This window comes from Varroa destructor, unplaced genomic scaffold (assembly GCF_002443255.2).
Source record: "Varroa destructor unplaced genomic scaffold, Vdes_3.0 BEIS01000007.1, whole genome shotgun sequence".
NCBI lineage: Eukaryota > Metazoa > Arthropoda > Arachnida > Mesostigmata > Varroidae > Varroa > Varroa destructor.
Window position 1 is genome coordinate 32,699,798 of NW_019211460.1, and position 25,922 is coordinate 32,725,719.

Consider the following 25,922-nt stretch of genomic DNA (forward strand, 5'->3'; position numbering starts at 1 on the left):
AAAAAAAATGGAGAAAAAAATTATGCCTTTGCAATTTCCTACGCTGAATTTACTCAATAGTAATAATTCGTGGTGTTGCTAATTATTCTTTGAAAAATGATTCTTTAAAAAAGCGAAACACGTAAACTTAGTCTTCTTTCAGTAAACGCCGTCGATAGCACGCTGGTAACCACGATATTCCGGATTTGATCTTTAGCGGGAATACACGACTTTCGTATAATTGTGTGCGTAGTCTTCTCCAAGCAATGATGTTCAGAAAGTATGGAAATAATTATACCGTCGATTCTTAAAGCAAGATTAGCTTATTGTCTATGTATTTATGTATAAATATTTCAGCCGGTGTATGAAATATCACTTCTTTGCTTTTGGCATGCAACGCACAGACATAGACACATACGCGTTCATCTATTATACGCAAACAAATTGGCTAAAAAAGAATTGCCAAGTCAAGTCAGACTGAGTAAGCTTTTAGTCCTAATTAAAAGCCTAGCTCAGGTCACTACGTGCCCTGAACTGGTGTTTATTGCCTCCTTTACTGCATTCAAAGCGCGATTCTAGTTCGATGAGATTTCCCGCTAACTGTTTTTTGAATATTCATTGTAGGTATAGCACGCGTGTTACTCGAATTAATGAAATAGACATATAGTTCTGTGACCAAAAATCCGCCCACTTCTGTTATGATTTGATTGTTCCTATTTTTGCTTAACGCAATACCCATTTTTGATAGTGAGGATAATTTATAATCACCTCCCGCAGCAGATATTATCATTTAATGGTGAGAATTATCAGTTGACACAAACATAAATCGACGATTTACTATATTTTAATCGAGCACGTGCCATTGAAGAGGCAAAAACCGGTTCCTATACATCGCACCGAAACGCACATAACAAAACACGCGTTGCCAGATCTTAACCATTAAATCACAGGAAGCGAAAAAGTACACTCCTGCAGTGTCTTAATTAATTTTACAAAATCTGGCTTATCCCACTTTAATCGTATTGAGAAAGCCAAATTTTCAACCGGTGCCCACGTTTTGGATATTGAACCCGGAGTTACAAAATCTTATACCGTCATACGTTTCTTAAAAAGGTGCATCCATTAGCAAAAAAGTCGTATCAGATGTTCAATAGCAAAAAGTGTACTGAAGCCGCGGACTGCTATTGTGCCGAACGATAGACCATACATCTTTGCGCAGGATGGCATAACGTATGCCGCTAAATTAGCGCAGGGCTGGGTGTCGCCATATTCTGGATCAAGGACCGATGGCCGCCCTACAGCCCAGATTCGTAATCTGTTATATTACGACTGCATAATATAGTAGGACTCGAACATCTCATCAAGAAGCCGCAGCAAATAAAAATGCTTTGATTGGCACGTGCTCGTGAACGTAGAGGATTCGAATTAAAGCCGTAACCTAAGTGAATGACAGTCGTATAGAATGCAAATGTCTATCAGGGATGTTTTTGTCAGCATGTTCGACAATTTGTGTTCGAATAGCTGGTTTCGTGTATATTACATGCACCTTAAAAACAAACGACATCAACTTTGCCCCAATTTTTCGCTGTAAAATATGTGGCTAAAAGCTGAATCGTTATGACTAAGATTTGGCCTTTTTAAAGATCCCTTTTTTCAGCACCCGATATAAAGTCCTCTGAACCAATTCCCATTTCTTCCAGAATTTCAGTAGAAAAAGACTGAATAATATAACTTGCTGTAGGTTCCTAAAAAACTCGTTGCTTCCTTTTTTTATTTTTAATAGTTAGTCGTAATTGTTTTTAGTTATTTTCATTATGGTACGAAATGACATAGGAGCCATTAGTTTCTGTTTCGAGCTTAGCGTATCTTATAAGGGTGATCATTTTATAATATTTCTAGACAGGAAGCAATTGAAATTTATGTTTTTAAAAGGGAGATGAGCATAACGCAAAAAAAGCTGTTTAAATGTTGTGTTGCATTTCGAGCTTACATCCTGTAACAATCAAGTGGCGATAGAATAACTGACACACGGAGATATTAATGTCTCACAGACTTAAAGCAGATCGTTAGCACAGGGTAAAGGAAAATAAACGTTTGACATAAAATCTTTGACAAGTCCTGGTCCTAGTTGGTCACCCGGACTGTCTGAATGTGCTCACAGACTATACTATCACATTTTCGTAAAATACAAGACTTGGGCAAACTGAAAAAAAGGTCCTTGAATAAAACGTAGGCACACTTGAACGCTACGAACGTAAGCTAAAAAAGGTAAAATGCATCTCGCTGTATCGTAGAAAAAGATACCGCCGTCCATAAGAAAAAATGAAACGGTGATCGGCGAGACGACTGCGAGGCAGTATCTGAAAGGGTATTAAACTTACCAAAATCTTTACCTTAAATAGCTGGTGCTTCTAACGAGTTGATTATTTGTTAAATCATAACTCTAGAAAAAGCAGCTAGATGCGTGAATAATCTTGCGGAAGGCCCTATGTGCCCACGTGGCCAACAAAGCACACTGTTCAAAATGAGATATGATGGTGTACATGGACGTTAAGTAAAACAGTTGAGTACACTTCAATAAGAGACTTTTCTTAACTGGCTTTTTCCGCTGTGGTTGCAGACACTAATGCTGCTTAGAGGACAAGTAACTTTAGGCGTAAATAGGATCTGCTCATTCAGCATATCTAATAGAATATTGTCTTCGTAAGGCTGTTCTTTTAGCAAATGGAAACCTTATATATTTGATGGCTATATGAATTGTTCATTGATGTTTTCTTTTGTAGTGCGCTTTAATTTGATTACGTTTTTAAACTTCACTTTGTTCTTCAACATACGACATATCTATTAAGACGAATGAATGACATCTGAAGATGGAGTCGCACCATGAATGGTTCGACCTCGAAGTCTACTCTTTCGAAGTAGTGGTAGTTTCAATTTGCATCACAACCTGTAATAGCTACAGATGCGGCGCTTTAGCTGTGTATAGAGAAAAAGTTATCATTTGAAATGGTTTTTTGTATGCTACTACGTAACCGCGATGTCTTACTCTGTTCTTCTAGTCAACTTCAGTGACTGTTTTGGTTATCAGGTACTTACAAATCGGTGAAGCGGTCGATGACCACCTTTTTCCCGTTTTTCAGTCTCTGTGGCAAAGTTGTTAGTCTGAAACACAACGAGACGAGCAAAGCCACCAATGATGATAGACAGCATGTTTAAATTTTAACAGATGGATAATGTAAACGTCCGGATCCTTATCTAGCAAACATTTTAATCTGAGAAATGATTAATAAAACGCGTCAAAGCAGGAAACTGATATTGCCAGTAGAATATTCAATTGGAGTGTTAAGTAAATTTATTCTTGTTGGCGAACGTTGCTTATCCGTGACACCAACAACGTTGTCCATTATGATACGTCGGATCCGGTTGCCCGCAAAAGAGCTTATTAAAAGCGTTAATCACACGTGTGCATGTTTGTCAGTATACTGAGCACCTTTTAGCTCCGAAGTCTTGGGTTTTTCGATGTTCACCTAAAAGTTAAAATATTCTTGTTCAATCTCTCATTCGCATTAGTTGGCAGTTTTTTTTTTTTTTTTTTTTTTTTTTTATGATATATTATTTATAATATAGCAATGGCTAAAATCAACTTATAACTGCATATCCACTACATTGTAGGCGGTCCTAATAAACGTTCATTGCGCCCTCACTCGTTGGGGAACTGTATACTGTGAAATAAGACGTATGCGTGTAAACATGGCAAACTTGTATCCAATCGTCCTTTATGGGGCGAAATGATCTTGCGCTGGTAAAACCAGGTTAGTTTACACGAAGGGAATCATTCACGTTTGAGCGAGGCAGGCTCGATTTCTGGCTATTTAAACAATAGAAATAAAAAACTATTGTATCTTAATTTCTTGTTCGTTTACTTTATATAACATGTTCTTTTGGCACCGGCTTTACGTATAGCGTTCTTTTTGTTAAACATAAAATGAATTCAGCCTTGTGGGATAGAAAATTTGCCATTCTTGCAGTAACTAAATACTACGTTCGGGCAACGTTAGAACTTCTACATTATAAATGCTATCGTTGTCTTTCATAGAAAACCGCCACAATATATAACGTTGACTTTGAAACATTTTGTCTTCTGGATAGAACTTGAACATCTAAGGAAAATTAAACGTGGACGGTAATTAGACACACATTTGAGTAATCTTTTTGCCGTTCCTACTCCTGTATAAGTCAGTCTAATTTGATAATTACATTGTAAGATATTTTTGAAAAGCTAGCGTTCCTCTTATACTTTCTATACAGAAATCATTTTTATATCATAATGTGTAAATCAGCATAAGTTCATAGCTACTATAGGACATAAGAAACAAATACAAACCACTGGGATATTATCGTCTATAGTAGGTACAGACACGTTTCTTTTGGGTGAACGATATTATTAATATGACTGTGTACAATTGGCACGATTAATTGACAAACATGGACTGTTTTGGCATGGTCCAAACCGCTACTTCCAGTTCTACTGCCATTGCTATAATAAGGTCGTGTTTGGATTTGAGTAATTGTCAACTAATAAGGTCTTATCTGGGAAACAGAGCATAGGGCATCACCAGCTTGCTTCTTCAGCCGTGTTAGCTAGTTCGGTGACACCACCTTATGGTAATCCACAATACTTTGAAAGAACGCCAGAATTTCTTCTTTTTGTTCGGCCGCTAACCTATTCAAAGGTTCGTTACCAGACGTTAGCGATACCCGTCTCGTCACATAACATGTCGCTATTTGAGCGTGTTAAATCAATTATCAGAGGCGAGACCGGCGACGAAGTAGACATTTTTGGAAAAATGTGTGTCCCGTAGAGCCAGCAGAATGATCTTAATCTGTATTGCCATGAAGGACAGTTGCTTCATTTGTGGTAAGCTCAAAAGCTTTTTAGTGGGCATAGTACAAAATACATAAATAATTGTTTACGATGTAATTAGAAATGTCGCTTGTCTCTAAAACCATACCGCTGTTGCGTAGCAATTGTCTATGCCCACTGCACATGCCTTGTCAGTCTGTGTTTTATCTTAGTTGAAGGTCGCTGCCATTCATAATCTTCAGTATGTGTGCTTCCACTGAGACGTGAAGAACAAGCCCGGACATAACCTAACTGTGTATATCGGGTTTTCTACAAGAAAATGTATGCATTGTAACTAGAAGAGAAGGCCACTGTACGCAGACTAGACCGGCGCACATCAATATTTTCCTTATAACGAAGAGAATTCGTTGATCAACTTGGTGCAATATAGCCCTACATTTCGTAAACTCTTATATTTTTGTAGAAACTTCTACCTATTCCACTTGCCTCGTTTCGTTACCAATATATACGACTTCTAGCAACAATACGTTACTACGATGTAGAAAGACATTTTTGTTAAATACTAGGCATAGTTTATAGGAATCCTAACATAACGGAATTACGTAGACCCTAATGGACGGCAGTTTATATAAGGCTAATAAAAACTGACCATTTTCATTTGCTCCTTCCAAAACAAGGTCAAATAATTATTCAAGACTTTTCTTTGTTCATGCAAAACCCCTATTTTAAATATGAACCACCCACAAATAAGGTGGCCATTATCCAGACGTTAAAGAATATAGCCTTCATATTTGCAAGTTCTACTCAGTCATATCAGTGAGATGGGAATAAGTTTTTGACTATTCGTGACGGCTTCCGTATAGCAGCTCTCTGTTGTAGTTTACTACATATTCTATCGGTCTCTAGGTAAAGCAGAGTTGGAGCGGTCCGCCGAAACGATCCTCACGCAAACATCGGATTTATCTCGCAGCGTCAAAAACTTATTGTGGCATATATATATCTGCGACCGTCTCATACCAAAAACCTAAAAACTATTTTTGTTTCAGGTCTCTTAAATTCAAATCGAGTAAATCATACTCTACACATGTTTAAAATGTGTGACCACCTTCTTTGGGCGCGTTGAAAATACTTCCCAGTAAGAATAATGTTGGAATCGGTATAGGAATGTGCGAAGTAGGCCAGCCTGCTTTCATAACTATCATCTCGAATAAGACTAACTTTTTTTTTTTATGTAGAAAACGTGTTAGAAGCTATCTATTGTAATAGAATGAGGAAAACTAGATGCGCATTTGTACTATTGTCAGGTGTCGTTCGGCGCTATTAATGGGAAGTCGATGTGAGATAACCCATCGTACAGGATAGAAGCCATGACAAATACGTTTACTACTTCTTAAAACGCGAGCGATTATAAACCTCGCGGATAATGTTCGCTTTCTAGAAAAGATATTATAACAAGCTGACAGGTAGAGCCGCCGTCATAGGGTACAGTTAGATAAAATGAACTATACGTCCAAAAGCCATGAATCTATAATAGGTCTTATATCAGTAGTAATAATTAGTGCCGTCGCTGAAAAGTTGGGCCACACGAACAATCATACTTACAATGTGAACCATAAAATGATCATTGCGCTGTCTAAGCTGCACTCGGTATTACATTATACATATATTTTATGTAGGTTAACATCGAAATTGATTGAACACCAAGTGAACTGTGGAGAAACGCATGTCTACTACTGTCCCAGAAGCTGGTTTTTGTTCCACTTAAAAATATCCTTCCTGTTTGTGCTTAAATACACCGCCCTCACATAGAAATCACTGAGCGAGCTTTGCTCAAATGGGCTACTTTTCTCCACGCGAAACGTTCAACGACTGATATCCTGCGAAAATCGGTGACGAATACGCGCCAATGTTAAGATGCGCAAAAGTATCAGCAACACACGAGCAGAGAGATGCATTCCACATGCGGCTGTGCTCATAGAAAACAAACAAATAACGAATAACAGATATTCGCTAATTGTGATTTCCACTCGAAAAACGAAACAGAAATAAAGACTTCGTCAATGATCACTACGCAGATCTCGGGCCTTTTTCTCTCGACCGTTAATCAATTTTATTATAAGTCAACGAAAATAAGATCGAAGTCATTGAAGTGATGACCTTGTGCCTATCTGTAAAGTTCGGAGAAATATTTCACCGTTTATTGGCCTCTTTGACCGTTTCTACGTGCGTGTAAGGGTCCAGTACTTGCGTTTGCGGCTAGCTGAACAGACGTGCTTAACTGTCAACGAGAATCATAATAATGTGAGAAAAATAAAAAGAAAAGGGAAAGCTGAACAACACGATTCTTTGGAAGAGAACATCATTGTCGGCGTTTTACCGCTAAAACGGAATAGTGTAAGATAGAGATAATTTAAAACCGGGCGTAAATGCTCGCAGCAGCAGTCAGATAAAGCGCCGTTCGTTTTCAAATATGCATCAACGAAACATTACGAGGGCGGCGACCGTAAAAGAGGTCAAAGCATTGAGATAATGCCTTTAGCCGTATAGTAACGTAATATATGTGTATGTGTGTGTCTGAGTTCGCGTCGTGCATGTGTACGCTTCGAAGATGACTCTATCGAAGCCAATGAACGGAAAAATAACTCGACGATGATTATTGGCAACTTAGTTAGGTTACAGTAGCGCGTACCTTTTGTTAGGGTCGTACGTTGGTAAATGCCAGTCGAAAGAATCAATGAATCTAGATGTATCTATGAGATACACATAGGGAAAAAAATACGCAGGTCAGTTAGGGCTTGTGTGCCCTGCTTGCCGTGTACAGTTTAACTTAAATTCGAAATTCGCCGTATTTTTCAAACACAAGATGCTCGTTGTACGGATACGAAATTGTGGAGCTTCTGATTGCGTAACCAAACTAAGTACATTACATAATGCTGCCGCCGGTAGAGTTTAAATACTAACATAAGCAGGGCTGTACAATCTACGGTACGATACCTTCACTGTGAATAAAGGAGGATGAGTTATAAAATTGACCTAAACGAGCCTCGAGTAAGTAAATAATAAAAATTAAAGAACGCATCTGCAATACCTATATTTACATCTCTGCTTGTTCGCGGAAGTAATATCCAGTGTTTAAACCTATCTTCATTTCTGCGTGGGAAACCTTAAGGTACAATGCTTGTTTACTTGGAAAAACCTATCGTAGTCTGAGCGACGTTCTCAATGAATTCTTCATAGGGAACCGTGTAGTGTCCACTTTGCCACCAATATTCCCTGCCGACGATAAGCGTATTTAGCACGCGCTCGGGTCTTCTGCGCGACCAAGCTGGAAGCTCGAATACGTTTCGTTCGTTTAGCATACGCGCATACAGTTACGGCATTTTCACCGCAAAACTAATAAATAAAAATGTATATGGTCGCCACCAAAAGGCAAACTTGCTTACATCATAAACAAGTCAAGCAAAAACTTTTAATCACACCGTATGCGCTGGAAGCAGATGTTTTCTGGCTATCTGAGAGGAAAAACTAAGTTGAGCGCTCAGCTGACCTCCATTTCCAGTACTTCAACCAGCAGCCATATATATAGCCTGCCACTTTTGGGCCACCCTTATAGGTAACTCAAAGTTCCATCTGGTCTAGTAATAAGCCAGTGTGTTTACCGCACCTGTTGATTTCAACTGGCACATTCGTGCAAAATTGTGAAAACATTGTTAATAATCTATACATGGGGTTGTTTGTTGCAAGCCAAATTTTCCAACCTCTGTTGACTTCGAAAGAACTGGTTCTAAGGTATTACTAATAATTCTACGCGCTACTGCTTTGGGCAAAGCAATCTTGATTACAAAGATTCAGCTAGAAAACTCGTTGTTGCAGGGGCATGGAGGGCCCAGCCAAGTCCTGGTGATCTAATTTGTGCTAATTTTTGCTGCTGTGATTCTGCCTGTTCGTGTGCTGGCAAAAAAATATTTCGTGGTGAAGGCGATATAGGGTAGCCAGAACAAATGAGTATTGTGGCAAGCCAACCAACGTTGCGTACGCTAGGACTTCGTATTTTTTGACGTTCGCATAGACGGCTTGTCGGCTTGATGTCCTCGTGGCCCAGTACAGCTCGCTCATCTCACCACGAAATCTATACCATATAGTAAATGCTAACGGAATTCACTTAGCTGAACTGTGTGTCAGACGGAGAGCTATAGTGAAAGCAAAATGTCTTTGATATAGTTATGGTCACCGTAACAGCATGTTTGGCTGCTAAGCTTGAGAGACACGCGATGGTCTGGGATCGAATCCGAACATGAACACACATCGTTTCGTGCGGGGAATTAACCGTTTAATGGAATATCTAATGGCGGTACCAGGCGTAAAACTCGATACATTAGCTGCATTTAACGGAACAAAGCTCCCTTAACGAAACCTGCGGTCTTTACCGTGCAAAGGGAACAATATGGCCATTTTTAAATACAGCAGAAACAGATCTTTTTGTTAGATCTACAGCAGAGAACACTCTTTCGCAGACGGCCGCACAGTAGACAGACAAGAAGAGACTGCAATATAATTGAGCACGAAAACCCACACGCAAGCTCAATAAGTTTGTACATGATGATATGGATAGAAAGGCTCATACTTAACTTTCGCGAACAATAACTAAGCTAAACAACGCTTGTTTGGGTAGCTTGAAAAGCCGACCGTGTTATAATATGATGAATCTGCCCATAGTTGCCTGATAATATGTGAACCGTAAATTTGTCCGTGTTCGTGTTACGTTTTAGAGAAATGTAGGAATGGCCGGTCAACAGGTGTCTTTGGTATTATTATTCTATAAGTACAGTATCATGGTTATCCAGGGTTTCTGCAATGTTTATATTTTACGAAATTATTTGATAATACTGTATGCAACAAAGAAAACAAAGAAAGCTACTATGTGAAAAGATTATGCGAATTGTCGGATAGGTCACGCAAGTCTAAAAAAAACTAACCAACTATCGACGATTTCAAAAAGAAAACGATCCGTCTCAAAAAAAATTCTGTCAAATTCTGTAGTACGCTGCAACCTAAAGTGAGTATCAATGGTATATATAAATATTTATCAGTCTGACAAGTCTTGACAATTTTTACAGAACAAAGCACGCAAACTCGGTACTCAACACCTCATATTTATTATTTAGTATCATACTGAAACATTTGTAAAAGCTATCCCAAAAACCTATGCTACGTATTTTATGCGGTCTTGATTAGGTAAAAGGCAGCTCGAAGTGCTAAGCAAAGTTTTTTCTGAGCGAAGAGCTTTTGCAACTGCACCGTTTCCTATCGTGGGGCAGTGGAAAAATAGGAAAAAGAAATATTGTTTCAAAATTTGCAATCAACTTCCCTACGCAACGTTTATATATAAATGTTTATATTAACACATATAAGTGTTTATATTAATTTGTATATTTATCTTATATACATATATATAAACTAAACGGCTTTATCGAAATACAAGTCATTAAATATCTATTGCGTTATTTTGACACACGAAAATAAGATTCAATCGTTTTTTTGTTCACATATAAGTTTTTTTCACCGAACAGCTCTCGAGTTAATTAATAATCACTTTTACTTGAATGCCCCGACTCTGATATAAAAAAAAAAAGTGGCTTTGTAGTTCTGTTTGTGGTGGGACAAAGGGGGTGATTACGGTGTCGATGGTGAATTCCGGATGAAATCCTTTATTTGATAGGGCAGACAAAGTACCGTACACAGTCAGAGTTGATAGCCAGAGACATAGTTGCTCATAAACAAGATCGACATTGAATATATGAAGGATAATCCTCTGTAAAACGGTCATTAATTACATTAAATTCCAATGCTATTTTTACTCGTAAGCAATTGTCTCAATTTTTTGTCTATTTTAACTTTACGAAAGATAACAATAGCGGCCGGGCCAAGCATTTGTTACAGTTCCCGCTTGTTGTTCGTCCCCAGCTTTAACAATATTGCGTAGCCGGCTAACTTGATGCAGCAGCCAAAAATGACACACATCTCTACATAAAGAAGAAGATGAAAAATTGGCACCTCAACGTGTTTGTGGAGACGGTTGGACCTTCCTCTGCCAAACAAATCAGCATAAATTCGAAAAATAAGAGGGAACGAGACAATGTCACAACGGCTCAGTATGCACGCATTATATTTTCATGGTAAATGTTCAACGATGAGCAAACATAGAAACGGTCGAATACTATTCATTACGATACCAAGTAGTAATGGTAACTGCTTTGAAACCTTACGTACATGCACGTTCTACAATGGAAATAAAAAAAAACATTATAGAAAACGTACAAAGGCGATTCTCTTTTTCTACCTTACTACAAAAATCAGCGGTATTACATCAATTTGCAGCCCATGCTGTCCTAACTGGACACGGTTCGTACATCATCGTAGCTATTCTGTTTTGTTAGGTAGCCACGTCAACCATTACTGGATACGGCCAGCGAGACATTGTGCTTAAGCAAAAATGTCTAAATATCTACATACGGCTGCAGCGGTATAGCACTCGACGGCAGGTCGCCCGTCATAGGCAGTTGATCGTTTCCATGGCAGCATCAGCACGATCATGATCATTTTGCGAACAGCCGTCGCAGTATCATCATTGTGATTATGGTGATGATGAGCAACACGATGGGCCTCGGCTACTAGCCTCGTAGCAGTGACGGCCACTGAGGATAGAACGACCGCAGCGACGACGCCAGGCAACGATATCCACCGACAGCAGCTACGGCAGCGCCACCAGCGGTAGCGACGGATAATAGACGTGATTTATGTGTTTAATCATTTTGATAAATAGATCGCCCTTAGAGAGGCCCACTACGAGCGCGACGCAAATAACAGCTAGAAGCTCTGCTAACAGCAAAACAACATCAACAGTTCTTTTTTATCCTTCTTTTTTATGTCGAAAACTATATACATATAATCTGCTTTTCGTTCATTGGCTCTGTTCTGTTGTCGTTCCGGCAGCGGAACGGAGGATATTTTCAGTCCGGTGTGTAGTAGCAGCGTGCAGGAACAGAGGCTGGCGGATATGAAGCCAAGAACGCGCTGACAATAAAATACATTGATGGCGCGCGCGCATTGCAGGACGGACATCGGGGTACGGGACCAGCAACACTGTAATAGTAGTAGTATTTGTGCCATAGGAAAAGCAATATCAGATGACGTTGGTAACTCCTGCTTTCGAGGTAGATGCTAGTGTTGACACGAATAAAAATAGAAGCAAAAAAAGAATGTTCGATACAAACCGTATCCTAAGGCGCCGCTGCCATAAGCAACCCGCTGAACGAGCCTGTAAAGAAACACGTGTCCTGTCTCGATGTAAACCGGAATTGCCTCGGGAATTAGGTAATTGAGGAAATAAGACCGTGGTCAGAAAGTCCAAAATAGATCAAAGAGCTGGTACTAAACGTTTAGAATTACATTTATAATAACATTCTACCGGTTAGAGATGACGATGAGAATTGCAGAATACATCGTACATAACTCTATAATTCTATGGGAACGAGCATTTACGTGTTGCTGACTCTCCGCCGTATCAGTGCACTAGCCGGCTGCTACGCACAGATTAACCTAGGGCGGGCAATGGCTAGGAGAATCTGCTTTCACTTCTATGTACCAAATACTACGTCGTATCTCGCGGGACACGTTGTGGTCAATCATAATTAAGCAGTACATACGTAACCCACAAAAAAAACTACCATTCAATAATATAGTAACCAATGCTGGGCCGGTAATAAGATAACCGAAACAAATGAGAAGTGAGCACCCGGGCGGCATCAGGAACTGCTTATACTTTTGGTCATACTTTGTCTAATTCAGTTTTACGAGAAGGCACGTCACCTGCTCGTCCTTCGAAGCAGGCACGCAATACATGCTCCACCAGTACAGCCTCTACTTCATGGCTATAATGCGCTATTGTTTTTCGCCTGTACAGAGTCGGACAACGTTCCTAACAGCGCTCTTGCGTTGGGTTACGCGAAAACCTAGCCGTCATCGTCTTCGCCGTAACTGTGTACTAATGAAATACTACGAGCCGTCGAAGAGATCGCATTATCGCATATTCATTATATCGCATCGTCACTCTTTGAAGATCTGAACATGTTTTCGAATAGTAATGTTCCGCCCATTACGTCGCTCATCATCCTCGTACGTCTCTTCTCCGTCGCCGTGTTCATCTTGTCTGTGTGTATGTTTATATACATATATTTACAGTTACGTCGATGATAAGGAAAAGTTTGTCCACTACCTTTATCAATATAGCAACTGTTGTTGCCGTTGCTGGCATCGTTATTATTATGGCTACGTCGACTACGACTACGTTTGACGGGTTTATTCGCTTAGGAGAAGATATGATAAGACAACCGTTGTAGGCAGTCCTTGGTGTCAACAGGAAATCCTCTATAGAATACACACGTATATGCACTTGATACATAACAGTATTGATAATTTTGGTTACGAACGGCGATTCAATCCAATTAATCTTTGCAGAAGCGGCTAATCGTGTCTTGCTATACTTGTTATTGCTCCCTCGTCTACTGTGTTTGTATGTATATCCGTTGCAGACGATGACGTCTCCTGTCACGCACTCATCGCTCTGCCTGTTTTAAGGTACCTATGGTCACCAGCTCATATTACTAATTCAAACTAAAAAAAAGTGGTCTTTGATCGCACCATCACGAGGTCCGTTATTAGTGACTACTGACAGGTATAGATTACCTGGATGGAAGGAAAAACATTCCGAGAAACTTGGGGTGTTCCACATGCCTTTCCGTATGAAATTACTCTGCACACGATTTTACTAGACGTGGCTTGATTTCGTGAATTCAAAGGTTACTTCTCCCAAAAACTACGAACCTATTATTTACGGATATAATTGCTGTTTGTCGTTTCGCACATTTTAGCAATTTTGTTTATCTTGTCTCAGTAAATCAACTGTGATCGAAATTATCCTAAATCAAATTGTGTCTCAGAAAACCTATTCAGGCACAACCCGTTCAGGATGGACGTGGACTTACTCCAGTTTGACGTTTCCAGTCTCCCATCCACGGAAGCCATTCTGTAAGTCGTGACGTCAAAATTTGGCCATCTTTTCTTCAAAACCAACTCGATTTTATATCGCAAATTTTTTCCTATTTATTACAATAGCAATAGAGTGTACGTGCAGAACTTCTCTGAATGATCATACATTTATTACTCGTCGACAGTTATGAGAGGTATAGAAAAAAGAGAAAAAAAAAATATATATATATATATATTGCTATAGAAAAATAGATTAGTAGGACATTGCTGAATAGCTGCGCTGGTGGCAGTAATAATAACAACGGCTGCAGCGCCATCGTAGATTAAAAGCAAACTGGTAGTTTTTATTGTAACTCACTCCCAATGCATCTTCTGACTTATCTTATTGGCGATTCATTTTTTGTTCGCCGAAATAAATTAGCAATACGTTTTTGTCCAAATAATAGCGGTTACCTTTGTCGTTGTTTGATCAGCATATTGATGGTGGTAACTGGAAAATTGATTTAAGTTTATACGTGTCAACTTTAGACTACGCGAAATTTTGGGTATTCATTAAATGCTCATAGTTCGAAGGGCATTGGGTGGTACGATATGGCACCTATTATTGATTTATTCTGTACAGAGCCTACAGATAAATTCTCTTTCCGTTTATATAACGCGACTTAAGTGTCTATTCTTTGTTGGCTGATCTGATTTTCAGGATGTTCCGTGTATGTCACTCCTAGCACTGATTTGACCTGGTCATAATACTGTAATCCGTTCTAGAACGAAGGTCTACCCGGAAAGGTTGCGAGGCCAAATGCTAAATTTCGTTTTTGACCATATCCGATGCACTTTTAGCGCGCATTTTCTTGCAATTTAGATCCACTCGAACAGTGTTTATTGCCACGGCTAACTGCGTCGCAAATGCATTGAGTACTTTCATAGTGAACCCGGAACGGCTTGAAAGAACTCGTTCGCTATTGGTTCCATCTTGAACTCCTGTAGAACGAAACTATTTTGATGTCATGGCAAGATTTACTTTGCTTCGCTGTTTCTGCCGGGCCTCTATACGCTGTTTCTGCATATTTCCAAGTGGTGTTATTGCAACCGTAGCTTTCTTTCTAAGCTTTTTGATATATTCGCTAAACCCTAATTCGGGCCGTTTGATCAACCGTAAATTATTGCTAAAATGTAAACTGTTTCCTCCGGTTTTTCCGTCGCTTCAACATCGCTTGGCCAGCCATATTTCTGTTGTATTGTCGACTACTCTATTGCTCTGATAGCAGAGAAAAAGCGAACTAAGCATTCGTTGAGGTTTACGCATATTTACCGTTGTACGTACAGGTCACCATCTACCTCATCATGTACTTGTTGTGTTAATCGTTGGGGCAGTACCGGATACAAAACTTAAAATATTTGTCTAGCAGTGTTGTTTGTATACCGCAGAGGGCTGGTTGAAGAGAGCATTAGGAGCTAAGATTCAGGTACAGAGTGTCCTTCGAAAATGTTCGATGTTTGTCTAATTAGTGTTCTGTCAATTTTATCGTTCGTTGGATTTAAAGATGTTTTGTTGGGGATATGATATACTTTGATTATTTTAAAAAAAGAGCACTGATGTGGTCTGGCTCGATTCTATTGCCAATTTCCATAATGATCCCGATAGCATTTTACGCCTTTTACCAAATGGTTTGTCTCCAAGGGGAATTTGTATTTTGCAGGTACTTCTGTTGATCACTTGTATTCGATACGTAATCATATAGAGCAAAGATAAATACTTCACGGTCATAATTGATTACCTGAGATTTCAAGTACCTAAAAAATTCAGTCCGACACAGGTTTGGCATTGTATAAAATTCCGAATTTCATACCCATACCAACCCACCTATTGGTAATTTTGCGTGAGTACTCAACAACAGTATTGCTATGAAGTAGGGATGCAACAACTGATAAAAAGCGAATTCCTGTGTACTAAATCTGGACCTAAGATCAGTAGGAACTAATTCCTTTCGTTTTTTCTACATTTGCTCTGAATCAGGTATTGTGAACTTTCTATATAATATGTCACCAACTTGCTTAACTTAAGATTATTAATGCGACATAATTAGTTATTCCTTTACGAATAGAGACCTATAATAGAGCTGGGGATTGCCCTAGAGGTCGCTAATTCGAGCCCCAGTTATAGGTATCTAATACTAGACCAGATGGGTCGTTAAACAGAGATAGCTATAGCTAGAAGTTAGACTGTGGACCAATACCATACTGATTGAGATTCATGATATGACACAATGAAAAAAGGCTCATTAGATAAACTGTATAGTATCCATGTAGTGCATGGCTTCTGACAACAGTCTATGCGTATCCGATTATATTAAAATAGGTCGATTTCTCACATTTCTGTAAATGATTTGGACCTATGGCCATCTCTAGAACTCCATAAATGACTATAGGCGAAAATGGGTAATTAGGCCATAAGGTTGTATATATAAATATTTATTTAAAAAGTTCTAAAAATGTCAAATAACAACATTCGGTCCTGTCAAGAATCCAAGCTCAGCCTATACACACATTGTTGTCTAACTGAATTAATTTGAAATCAATTTAATCGTCCGGAATGAATAGCAAAAGTAAATGAAGCCGATGCAATATTTGTGCTGACCTAAACAATGTTTAATCCAGAGATACCTTGAATAATAGCTTTAGCTCGCAGTCCTCAAAAAGTTCGATGTCATAGACCACCCCAAACGGATTGCTCCAGAGAGTTCTGTCTTCGCTGTATCCTTGACGATGAACCGAAGCTGGAAGGGATTCTTCTGCAAATCAAACAGATAAAGAGGTAGCAGACCGAAGTATAAAAACAATGTTTGTATTCTTCAAATATCTAATGCATACAATGAAATATGTGATTTACAACGCCTAACATCGTATGGTCCTCTAGTATTAGTAATGCACTAAATTAACCAAAAAGATCTGAGAAAAAATCATTTATATAGATGCATGCCCAATCAAGAGGTCACACTCACTGTATCTTGTTACACTGGATTACTACGTTATTGTTTTTTTCCGAACCAGCGCAAAAGGAGTTAGCGACAAAAATACTAACAATAATAATAATATTTAAAATACACAATCTATAGGCAGTCGCTATTTTATATTTATTAGGCTTAACAAATACACACATATTAGGTTTAATGTGCCAGCGGAACATCGTGTTTAATTTAAAAATGTGATCAGGTTTATTATGTACTTAGGGTTTGCTGTATGCATATCGAAGCGAGGCCTTACTGCAGGCCCCGTGACTTTAACTCTTGTCCCCGCGTCTGCAGAACTTGAAGACATGTGAGCTGGTTTAACTTCGAAAGCTGACGTAGTTAAACCTCGTTTCGTGCTGAGGGCCAACCGTCTAAAACAACGCCTAAAGGTAGCATTGGGCGTAGAATGCGAAACTTTTTAGATTATAGACTACTGGGACTCCAATGAAAGTATGACGCAAACAGAAAACGATCATCTCAATAAAGACGACGACAGCCGTGTAGTCTAGGCACTGACTCGAGGGTAATTTGAATTAAGACTGTCTGTGCGCTTGCCGACAGCTTGTCTGTATATTAGGAAGCTATTAATACATTGTTTTTATGCTAGATTTAGCTCAACTAAGAATATAATCAAAACAAATATACTATTTCTAGTAGGCGCTCGAATCAGAAAAACTTATTGGTAATACGAATTATAATAGTTGGTGCCATCGACCTATTGCCTACGTATTTTTTTGTCTATCGATTGGGCGGTTTGCTGGACAGCTGGAAATATCACTCAGTGCAGACTATACACACAATGTTGTATGAAGTAAGATTATCTCTTTTCATTTTTATCAATTGTTTTTCAAATCTTTATTTATTAGGTTTAGTAAAGCACTCTTCTGAAAATTTGCCCTAGCCGTTCGGAAGCGTTTATTAAATCATTTTTCAAGGATTTACCGTAAAAGATGATAAGTAAGGTAAAGTAGAGAAATCGATCATTTCTTCTACCAGATCAAATACGGAGTCGGAATGTTCAGTTAACAAGGAGGCTATGCTGGATACAAAACGAAGCTCGGATGGACGGGAACTCTCATCAGGCAGATATCTTCTTCGCGTTACATAATAGAATAGGTTGACGCGACTTGGTTCGTTAATCTGCAGCGTTGCATATTAATGCATTAGGATCTTATCCTTCCACGTGACAGCGGGCTTAGCATTCTGCATACGCACGAAAAGATCGGTATATTTACCCATAATAGATAACATGACTAAAAGATGAACATATATTGTCGATGATGTATCACTGTACTTCTTTTTTGGCCAAAGCACCTCACGTACGAAGATTTCCTAACGCATACCACAATTAGAACTAAAACAGCAAAAAGAAGAAGTGCTCGTGATGGTGACCTCTCATTGACCTCAAGGATGACTTCACAACAGCTGCAGCTGACGTATCGCGGATTTCTAGCAGTAATCATAGCTATCTTTTGCGTCAGCTTCATGCAGAAACGCCCATGTCGTTGTGACTTCCGCATAGAAAAAGAGATCTTTAAAATAAAAGCTGATTGGTCTAATACCTGTTTTAATAAGTATTGCATCACTTAGCAACAGCGCAAAACAATTCTTTCTTTTGATAGAGAAGATAGAGCTAACAAGTAGACTGAGTTGCTTCGCCATTATTTCCTCATATTTTCCATAGTGTTGATTATGATAGGAGTAAATCCGCTGCATGCTTGATAGCTTACACCATTATGCAGCACGAATAGATACGAAGCCTTTTAAAGTCGTGCCATAATAGTATCGCTCCGGTACTTGTGCTCGGGTGGATTTCATCAGCGTATAGAAAATATAAGCAGGTTTCCATATAAATGCATTAACGCTGCAATGCTTTTACCAGCGTCTGAGCTGGAATGCTTCTGTAAATGAAGTTGACTGGATGAAGACCACATGCACTTTTTGGGGATTATGTCAGGGGCAAATTAATTTGGTTGTTTCGAATTGCATGGAAGCTGCGTAGAGATGATAGCTTGCTGACTGTTTATGGACAACTAACTTTGGCCTTTGTTGTTTCGCGGAAAATTGTACTTATATAGTTTTATATTTATTTATCCCAGTGTAATATCTGCTCAGTTAAATGTATTATATAATTCACGTGCATATTCATCTCAGTGTTTATATTTGTTCCCTTTTATAGATTTAATGGGTTGAATTGTTTCAACTCTAACATGATTCAGAGGCAACAAGTTATGAAATCCTAGATTCTCTGATCCAAGTCGGCGAGAACGCGTATGAGCCGATATGAGAAGTCTGATCACACTGTTTTCAGACTGATGTGTGTTTCTCTTCCTTTGAACATCGTTTCCTTCTGCCAGACCCAATATATTACCCAGTTGTCCACTCAAAGCATCCTTTAAATTCAACGTCAGAGATGCCTTTCAGTTGTTCAGCGACTCTTCTTTGATCCAGCATAACCTTGACTTCAAACTTTTCCTTAGAGGGCCTTAAGATCTTTTCCATTAAGGTAAAAAATGTCACAGGGTGCCAAGTCAGGTGAACAAAAAGGTTAAGGCAAAAAAAATTAGTTCTAACGGCCAGGTTTGAACTGAAGAAATGTTCCTTTAGAACTCGGGCGTAACCATAGAAATACTCTTCACTGGGCGTAGGCTAAGTGTATAGCACTGGACTTACGCTTCATTCTAGGTAGTTTTACTTTCGAGAGTATAATTTGTTCATTGTTGCCGCATGGAAAAGTCTTCTTGTGACAGTAAATCGACCCAATTTAGGTCCGATTTAGCTAAAATGTATTTACCTGGCATAAATAGGATTTTTGTTCCAAATCAACTAGGAGCTTCTAGCTTCCTTTTTGTGTGAAAACTTTTGATAACCCAGGAACTTTTTGACGATCTTGGTAGACACTTACAAACTTATTAAACAAGTTGCTCGATCGAAAAAAAAAATAATAATAATACCGATCCTTTCCCAGAAGAAACAGATGGCCCGACTTCTTGCTTCGCGAATAAATTGGTGCGATCGACATACGTGCAAGACTACATCAGCGCTCTCTCTCGCTTCCTTTCACTTTCTCTCTCTCTCTCTCGCTCTCTCTCGTTCACACACAGACACATCTGCCTTTTCTTTCTGTTAAAATGAGGAACTTGAGCTTCTTCGCAGAAATCTCACTTTATCTTGTATTTCAAAGCTCTTCCCTCGACAATTTGTGGCACGCCACCTTTATCACATTAGTCCCATATATTTTATCGTTAAAAATGATGATTTTGAGTTGTGGCTTCATGAATTTCGCCGGAACGCTGATTTTCTTTAGCTGGTCATTTTTTCCACTTCGTTGTGGGAATAGATCGCATTAAAACCCACAATCTAGATACATCAATATTTTATCTCTTTTTTTCATTTTTTTCCTGTAATGTGACCCTATGCAACATAAATCCCTATGAAATGCATTTCTATATCCGTAGTGATATATTTCGTACATTTTTTGACGTACATAGCTATCGTTACAATTTATTAACTTTAGTGTGTCTACTGGCTTCAACATATTTAGTGATAAGATAAGAACGTGCCTTTGCGCGTATCTACACGATAGCTACTCTTAGCTGACTGAACAATTAAAAGAGGAACTAGGGATTAGAAAAACATCTTTAGTTGAAGAAGAATGAATTTGTTAAGCAACTAGAAAAAAAAAAACAATATTTTTGGGTCGAATATTTAATCTTTTTACTAAGTATCTGATCAACACATGTTTTATAGTCACTTGTATTTTGCCTGATATCATTGCTATCATGATTGATCTTGTGGCTAGCGGTCGCTCATTTTGAGCCGATAGTCAGGACAATTACTTGTGTCCACAGATAAGTCTGCGTTCTTATAGAACATCGTAGTTCTTTGAATAAAGCTTTAGTCAATAATTATTTGACACGTCTGATGTCCGCATGAGTCACTTAAAAAGCCAACCAACAATATTACTTCAATGCGTTCCGAGACATTAGCCGAAGATTATTGCTACCATAGCGTCTGCTTCGCTTTAAACTTCTCTCAGTCGATAACGACAGCGTCGGTTATCATTGAATTAAGGGTGCGCAGTCATCACTAGCGATTATTCCTGCTCTTTATGGCCCCGGTGTCGTGGTCGTGTTACTGGTAATGTTTTGGCGACAACTGTCCTCGTTGGCGGCGCTACTGCTGCTGATTCTAGACCCGGCCGTTCGTATCTGACTAGCTTGCACTGTTGTTGCTGCCATATATATATATCTATATATATATATATATGGCAGCAATCAACTGTTGTAAAGCTAAGATAAAAACGTAGCAGCCGAACTAGCGGCAAGACTAAGAGCACTGCTAATGATAACCAAAGCTATTTCAGGCCGAACCGATGAAGTAAATCGAATTATATATATTTCAACAGGGAGGCAGATGCAAGGCGAGCAGATAAGCAAGTAGAAAGAATCATATGGTGGCAGTAAGAACAGAAGCAGCGGCAGAAGGAGTCTGCTGACTACCTTCATTGCGGTTGTCCATACGGGACTGTCGTTGGCGGCCGCTGGCGTCGCTGTTGATGCTATGACTTCTGCTACAGTTTGCAGTCGGCTACTTAAAGCGTCCAACCGACAGCAATATATTTTGCTTACATCAGAACGATAGCAACGCCATCTCTCGATACATTATATAAGTACATTACTATTGTTGTGCGCTGTGTCGTGTGTGTTTTTGTTGTGCATAGTTTGTGAGCAAGTAACAGCATCATGCATTTATCAAGCTAGCGTTCGATATAGATATGAGTAGAGAAAGCAACTAGCGGTTCGCGAACTCACATCAGGTTCTCTATATTCGAGATTGAATTGTACGAGCAGCAACCAGAATTGTGATTTAATTCCAATAGGAATTCGAGTATTCTATCTGATAACAGCAAGCATTGTTGATTTTTCAAAGTGCTGCTGCGATTATATTAGCAAATTTTTAAAGTTACACAAAACAAGAAAGGTATAAGATCAACAAATAATAGTAAATAAAGTCGATCAACGACAGGCGTACATTAAATAATTAATAACCGTTCCAATACGAGCGGTACCAATATCCTTTTCGTTCCGTTGTGCTCGATATCCAATGAAACAATCAGAGTTGAGCACGATTCAGAAGCATACACATTCTATAAATAGTCCGCATAGATGCTATGTTATATATGGATTACAAACGACGACAAAGATCTGTAGTCGACCAATTTTATAGCATTCTCAGAAATCAATTGAATATTACACCGTGACGTCACACTAATGGCATAAAGTGCCACTTTTTGTGACAGTGCTCATAGGTACTAAGTACAGAGCCTATCGAAGGAAGCTTTGATAGCTAATGCTAATTAGGCGATCTTCTTGGAGCCTTCCTTGCATGTAGTGACGATTCCAAATTACAGAGAAACGTTCGAAGCGATAAGGATTTACTGTGGTTATTGTTGTGTGGCCATCTTGATCACACCTGGTTCTGTTTATTAATTATTACCTAACTTGTTATCTTGCGTCGTTTGTTTTCATAAAAGTGTCAAGAGCATAATTTGACAGCGACAGTCTCACATCGTTCGCTACTACTACTTTATTGGCCGTCTTTTAATTGGCCCAAGTAAATAATCAACCAACTAATTAACATGCGGAGTCACCAATCGACTGACCGGTAAGCGGAAGGACGGACACACGGAATTCAACTCCGCCGCTACTCTGTGGCCTATGGCCGGACAAAAAAATGTTTGCCAATTATAATTTTTCTTTCTACATTTGTCTCTCGTTATATTTATGATGACAGCAGCAATCTGACCGTAATTAAAAGCGTTCATTATCCGCAACGCATCATTTTCCCGCAACAGCATACCCAAAATGCGTCGCAAGTAAATATATCACATGGATAGATAAGGTGACAGATAAATAGGTAAGCGCGCAGAGTAATAAACACGCAATTGTACACAACAGTCACATAAAAATAAATCAAATTAAATCGAGCGAAACAGCGACTGAGAAGCAGAGATCTAAGGAATGAGGGCTTTCAAAAGAGTTCTATTCCACATAACAACATTAAAATTTACGGGCATCTATTTTCTTTGTAGTCATCAGTAGGTGTTTCTCTGTGAGTAGCATCAGTTACCGGCAGAAGATTTATACGCAAAACAAGTGTTAACCCACATTAACTTCATGTACATTGGCTACCTTGCGTCTCGTTGGATGACGCCTTTTCCTTTACCGTTACTGGCCTTATCGAATCGAACACGGTAGATGTCCATATTTACAAAGGAAAATAAGTCAGAAAAGGGCCAAACGTATAGTTTGTGCGAAGTCGACAAAGCAATCAATAGGATGACGAAACACAGTCATAACCATCTATACTATAGTGAAGACGTAATCATGGATCTAACAGATGAAGCCCCCCCACAACGTCCCCCCTCAAGGCGAATACAGTAAATTATTAAACGACATGGACGCGAGCGAAGGATATAAAGTGAAGGGGCAAACGATATTCTGTCTTATTCCTGTTGCTACTATGGCCACTGTTGATATGCTCGACGGACATCGGCCCAACAGGGCGAATAATTAAAACAAGACCAAATAATCAGAACAAAAAAAACTAGTACTTGTGAAGGCAATAATGCTCATTAATATAGAGGTAATCACAAGTTCAATAATAAGTTTATTCCTATAAGGGCAAAAATACTCATGGTCATACGAGCTGAAGTGGCTGCCCAGTGTCGTAATGATAATGTATTCTGCCGCTGCGTTGTTATTTTTATTTTCATTCTGCTCTATTGCCTTCTCTATTGTTATCTATTTGGAAATCAAATTGCCCCTTCGTGTGATTAGCAATTATCGTAGCTATGCGTTATAGTGAACGATGACGGAAAACGAGATGCTTCCATTAGTTTAGCTGATCGGCATTTGTAAATAAAGCAAGCTACAACTGTTATTGTGTTCAAAAAAGAAACACCAATTCGCGGTCTGGGCGATGATGAAAGTCGTAAGAAGATTATTATCGAAGCCGAAAAAATAACGATTTATGAACGCGGCCCCAGCATGTCTTCTGGTACTTATGTGTACGCATACGAGACAAGCACGAATCGAAAACAGCATTACATAGACATATGCAGGTAGGAGACCTAAAAATTCAGTGTCCTATTGAAAATTAATAATGAACTGCAAGAGCAGAGCGATTTGACGGCAGCCCTACTGTGTCTACCGGTCCGATAATAAAATCAAGTGTATTTACTGTAATATACGTAGATTCCATTCCAATGAACACATGTACGACTGTTGTAAGGACTCACAATTTCAAGAAAACGCATTAAATCAACGGGATGCACTTTGGCTAAATTTAACGGCTGTCGTAGTCACCGTGTAGTTGTCTTTTTTCTGGAATTACAGTTGACTTTTTTTCTGTAAGCCTCCGCCCCTCATGAGAAGCATCAGGGTTTGTCACAATGATTGATTACGTATAGAGATTTTGAATATGCAACTGTGGCGTAGAATGCGTATGAATATAGGAAACACATAGATTTCGGTTATAACTTACCATGTTGAACGGGATATAAATATGAGATCACTAGACAACAACTCCGATTCTATGACAATAGCGCAGAATCTAAGTCGACGAGAGGGAACTAGAAAGAGATATATTAAAGAAGAACGACGCTTGACTCAGCATAAATTTGGTCATGCCGCCATCATCGCCTAGAAGACGTATTTTTGCCTTTTAGTCTACTTGATGGTCCTCGCCACCCTAATACTAATCAGGACCACTGATGAAAGCAGCAGCACCAGCTGGCCATAGGAGGCCAATCAGTCTACATCAATAATAGCTTACCCATATGTGCCTACGTAGCCTTCGCTTCTGTGCTGGCCGCCACGGCGGCGACAAAGATGGCAGCCACAACAAATTAAGGGATCAAGAATAGGAGAACACAAAGCCAGCATTGGTATAATAAGAATGCCTTCCTTGCCTTTCACGTGTTCGTTTCATGGCTCTGATCATTTTTTTTTCACTCGTTTGATCAATCCTCACTCGACCCCGCCGGGCAGAGCGAGCATAAACAATACTCTCCTTGTCCGGCCGCTGCCAGTGTGTTGTCTCACAGCCACAGATTCCAGCCAACCGTAAGCAAACAGCTAAAATTTAAGGTTTAGTTAAGAGTTAGAAATAGAGTTATACAACATCAGCTAAAAAAAAAGGTCTATGTTATCGTAACGTAACAGCCTTCTGTAAATCAATTGTTTTTGTGTTTGACACGGATGCCAGTTTCGCTCGACACCGGAATCCTCACCTTGTGCTATCCGACTATTAATAGATAACGCTCAAGTGGTAGTAGTAGTAGGTTGCCGTACTTTAGCTGAGTTTGGACGTAACCCATTTTACATGATGATCTTGGCAGCTCATGATAAAATTCACTCGCTCTTGCCTCCCCGCAGCAACGACATCATGCGATTTAATAATACGAAACAAGCAGACCTCTCATCGTACTAGATTCACTATTATAATTAAACGATAGCGATTGTTTTGAGGATATAATTATACTACGGTCATTAATACAAGAGCCGTCACAAAGATAACAGTAATATTGCGTCGCGACACCGATGGTGCGGGTTCGCTGCGTGTGGTGCACCCATAACGTACTGTCACAAGGAGCTCAATCGACAACACTATGATGAGTTGGGTATACTGAACCTGACTCTGGAACGGGGAAGTGCCTCGAAAAACAAGGCAAGCGGAAGCAGGACGAAACGAGCATATTTAGGGGGTTTCGTTCATACGTTCTGTCGTGTTGCACCCGCAAATTGTTACATTTAAGCGACCTCCTCGCATCACAATGCCTGCTGGCCTGCCTGGCGACCTACCGCCTACGACGAGAATCTTACATTCCTGTCGTGTTTTTGTTGTTCTTGTTTCACTTGTTATTTGTAGTCATGAGCGAAATTGCCACGATGATGGCGATCTTTTACCCGCAGTTATTGACACAGTGGTATTTTCATGGACAGATTATAGAATAA

General features: G+C 39.3%; 1 protein-coding gene across 3 annotated transcripts in view; it reads right to left on the minus strand.

Moving 5' to 3' along the window:
• Nucleotides 1–25,679, minus strand: part of LOC111254317 (uncharacterized) — a 29,220-nt gene extending 3,541 nt beyond the window's left edge. The window contains exons 1-5 of one of the 3 annotated variants that reach the window (XM_086975856.1): nucleotides 25,199–25,656; nucleotides 24,742–25,043; nucleotides 17,118–17,285; nucleotides 16,556–16,683; nucleotides 7–3,141 (exon numbers count right to left, since the gene is read on the minus strand). In XM_086975856.1, the coding sequence (XP_086831982.1) occupies nucleotides 16,599–16,683; nucleotides 17,118–17,285; nucleotides 24,742–24,851 (363 nt within the window). In that variant the 5' untranslated portion in view covers nucleotides 24,852–25,043; nucleotides 25,199–25,656 and the 3' untranslated portion in view covers nucleotides 7–3,141; nucleotides 16,556–16,598. Of the gene's footprint in view, nucleotides 1–6; nucleotides 3,142–16,347; nucleotides 16,684–17,117; nucleotides 17,286–24,741; nucleotides 25,044–25,198 lie in introns of those variants that run through there. The other 2 variants (XM_086975857.1, XM_022815023.2) reach the window with 2 other exon arrangements.
• Between the last annotated feature and the right edge of the window lie 243 nt (nucleotides 25,680–25,922).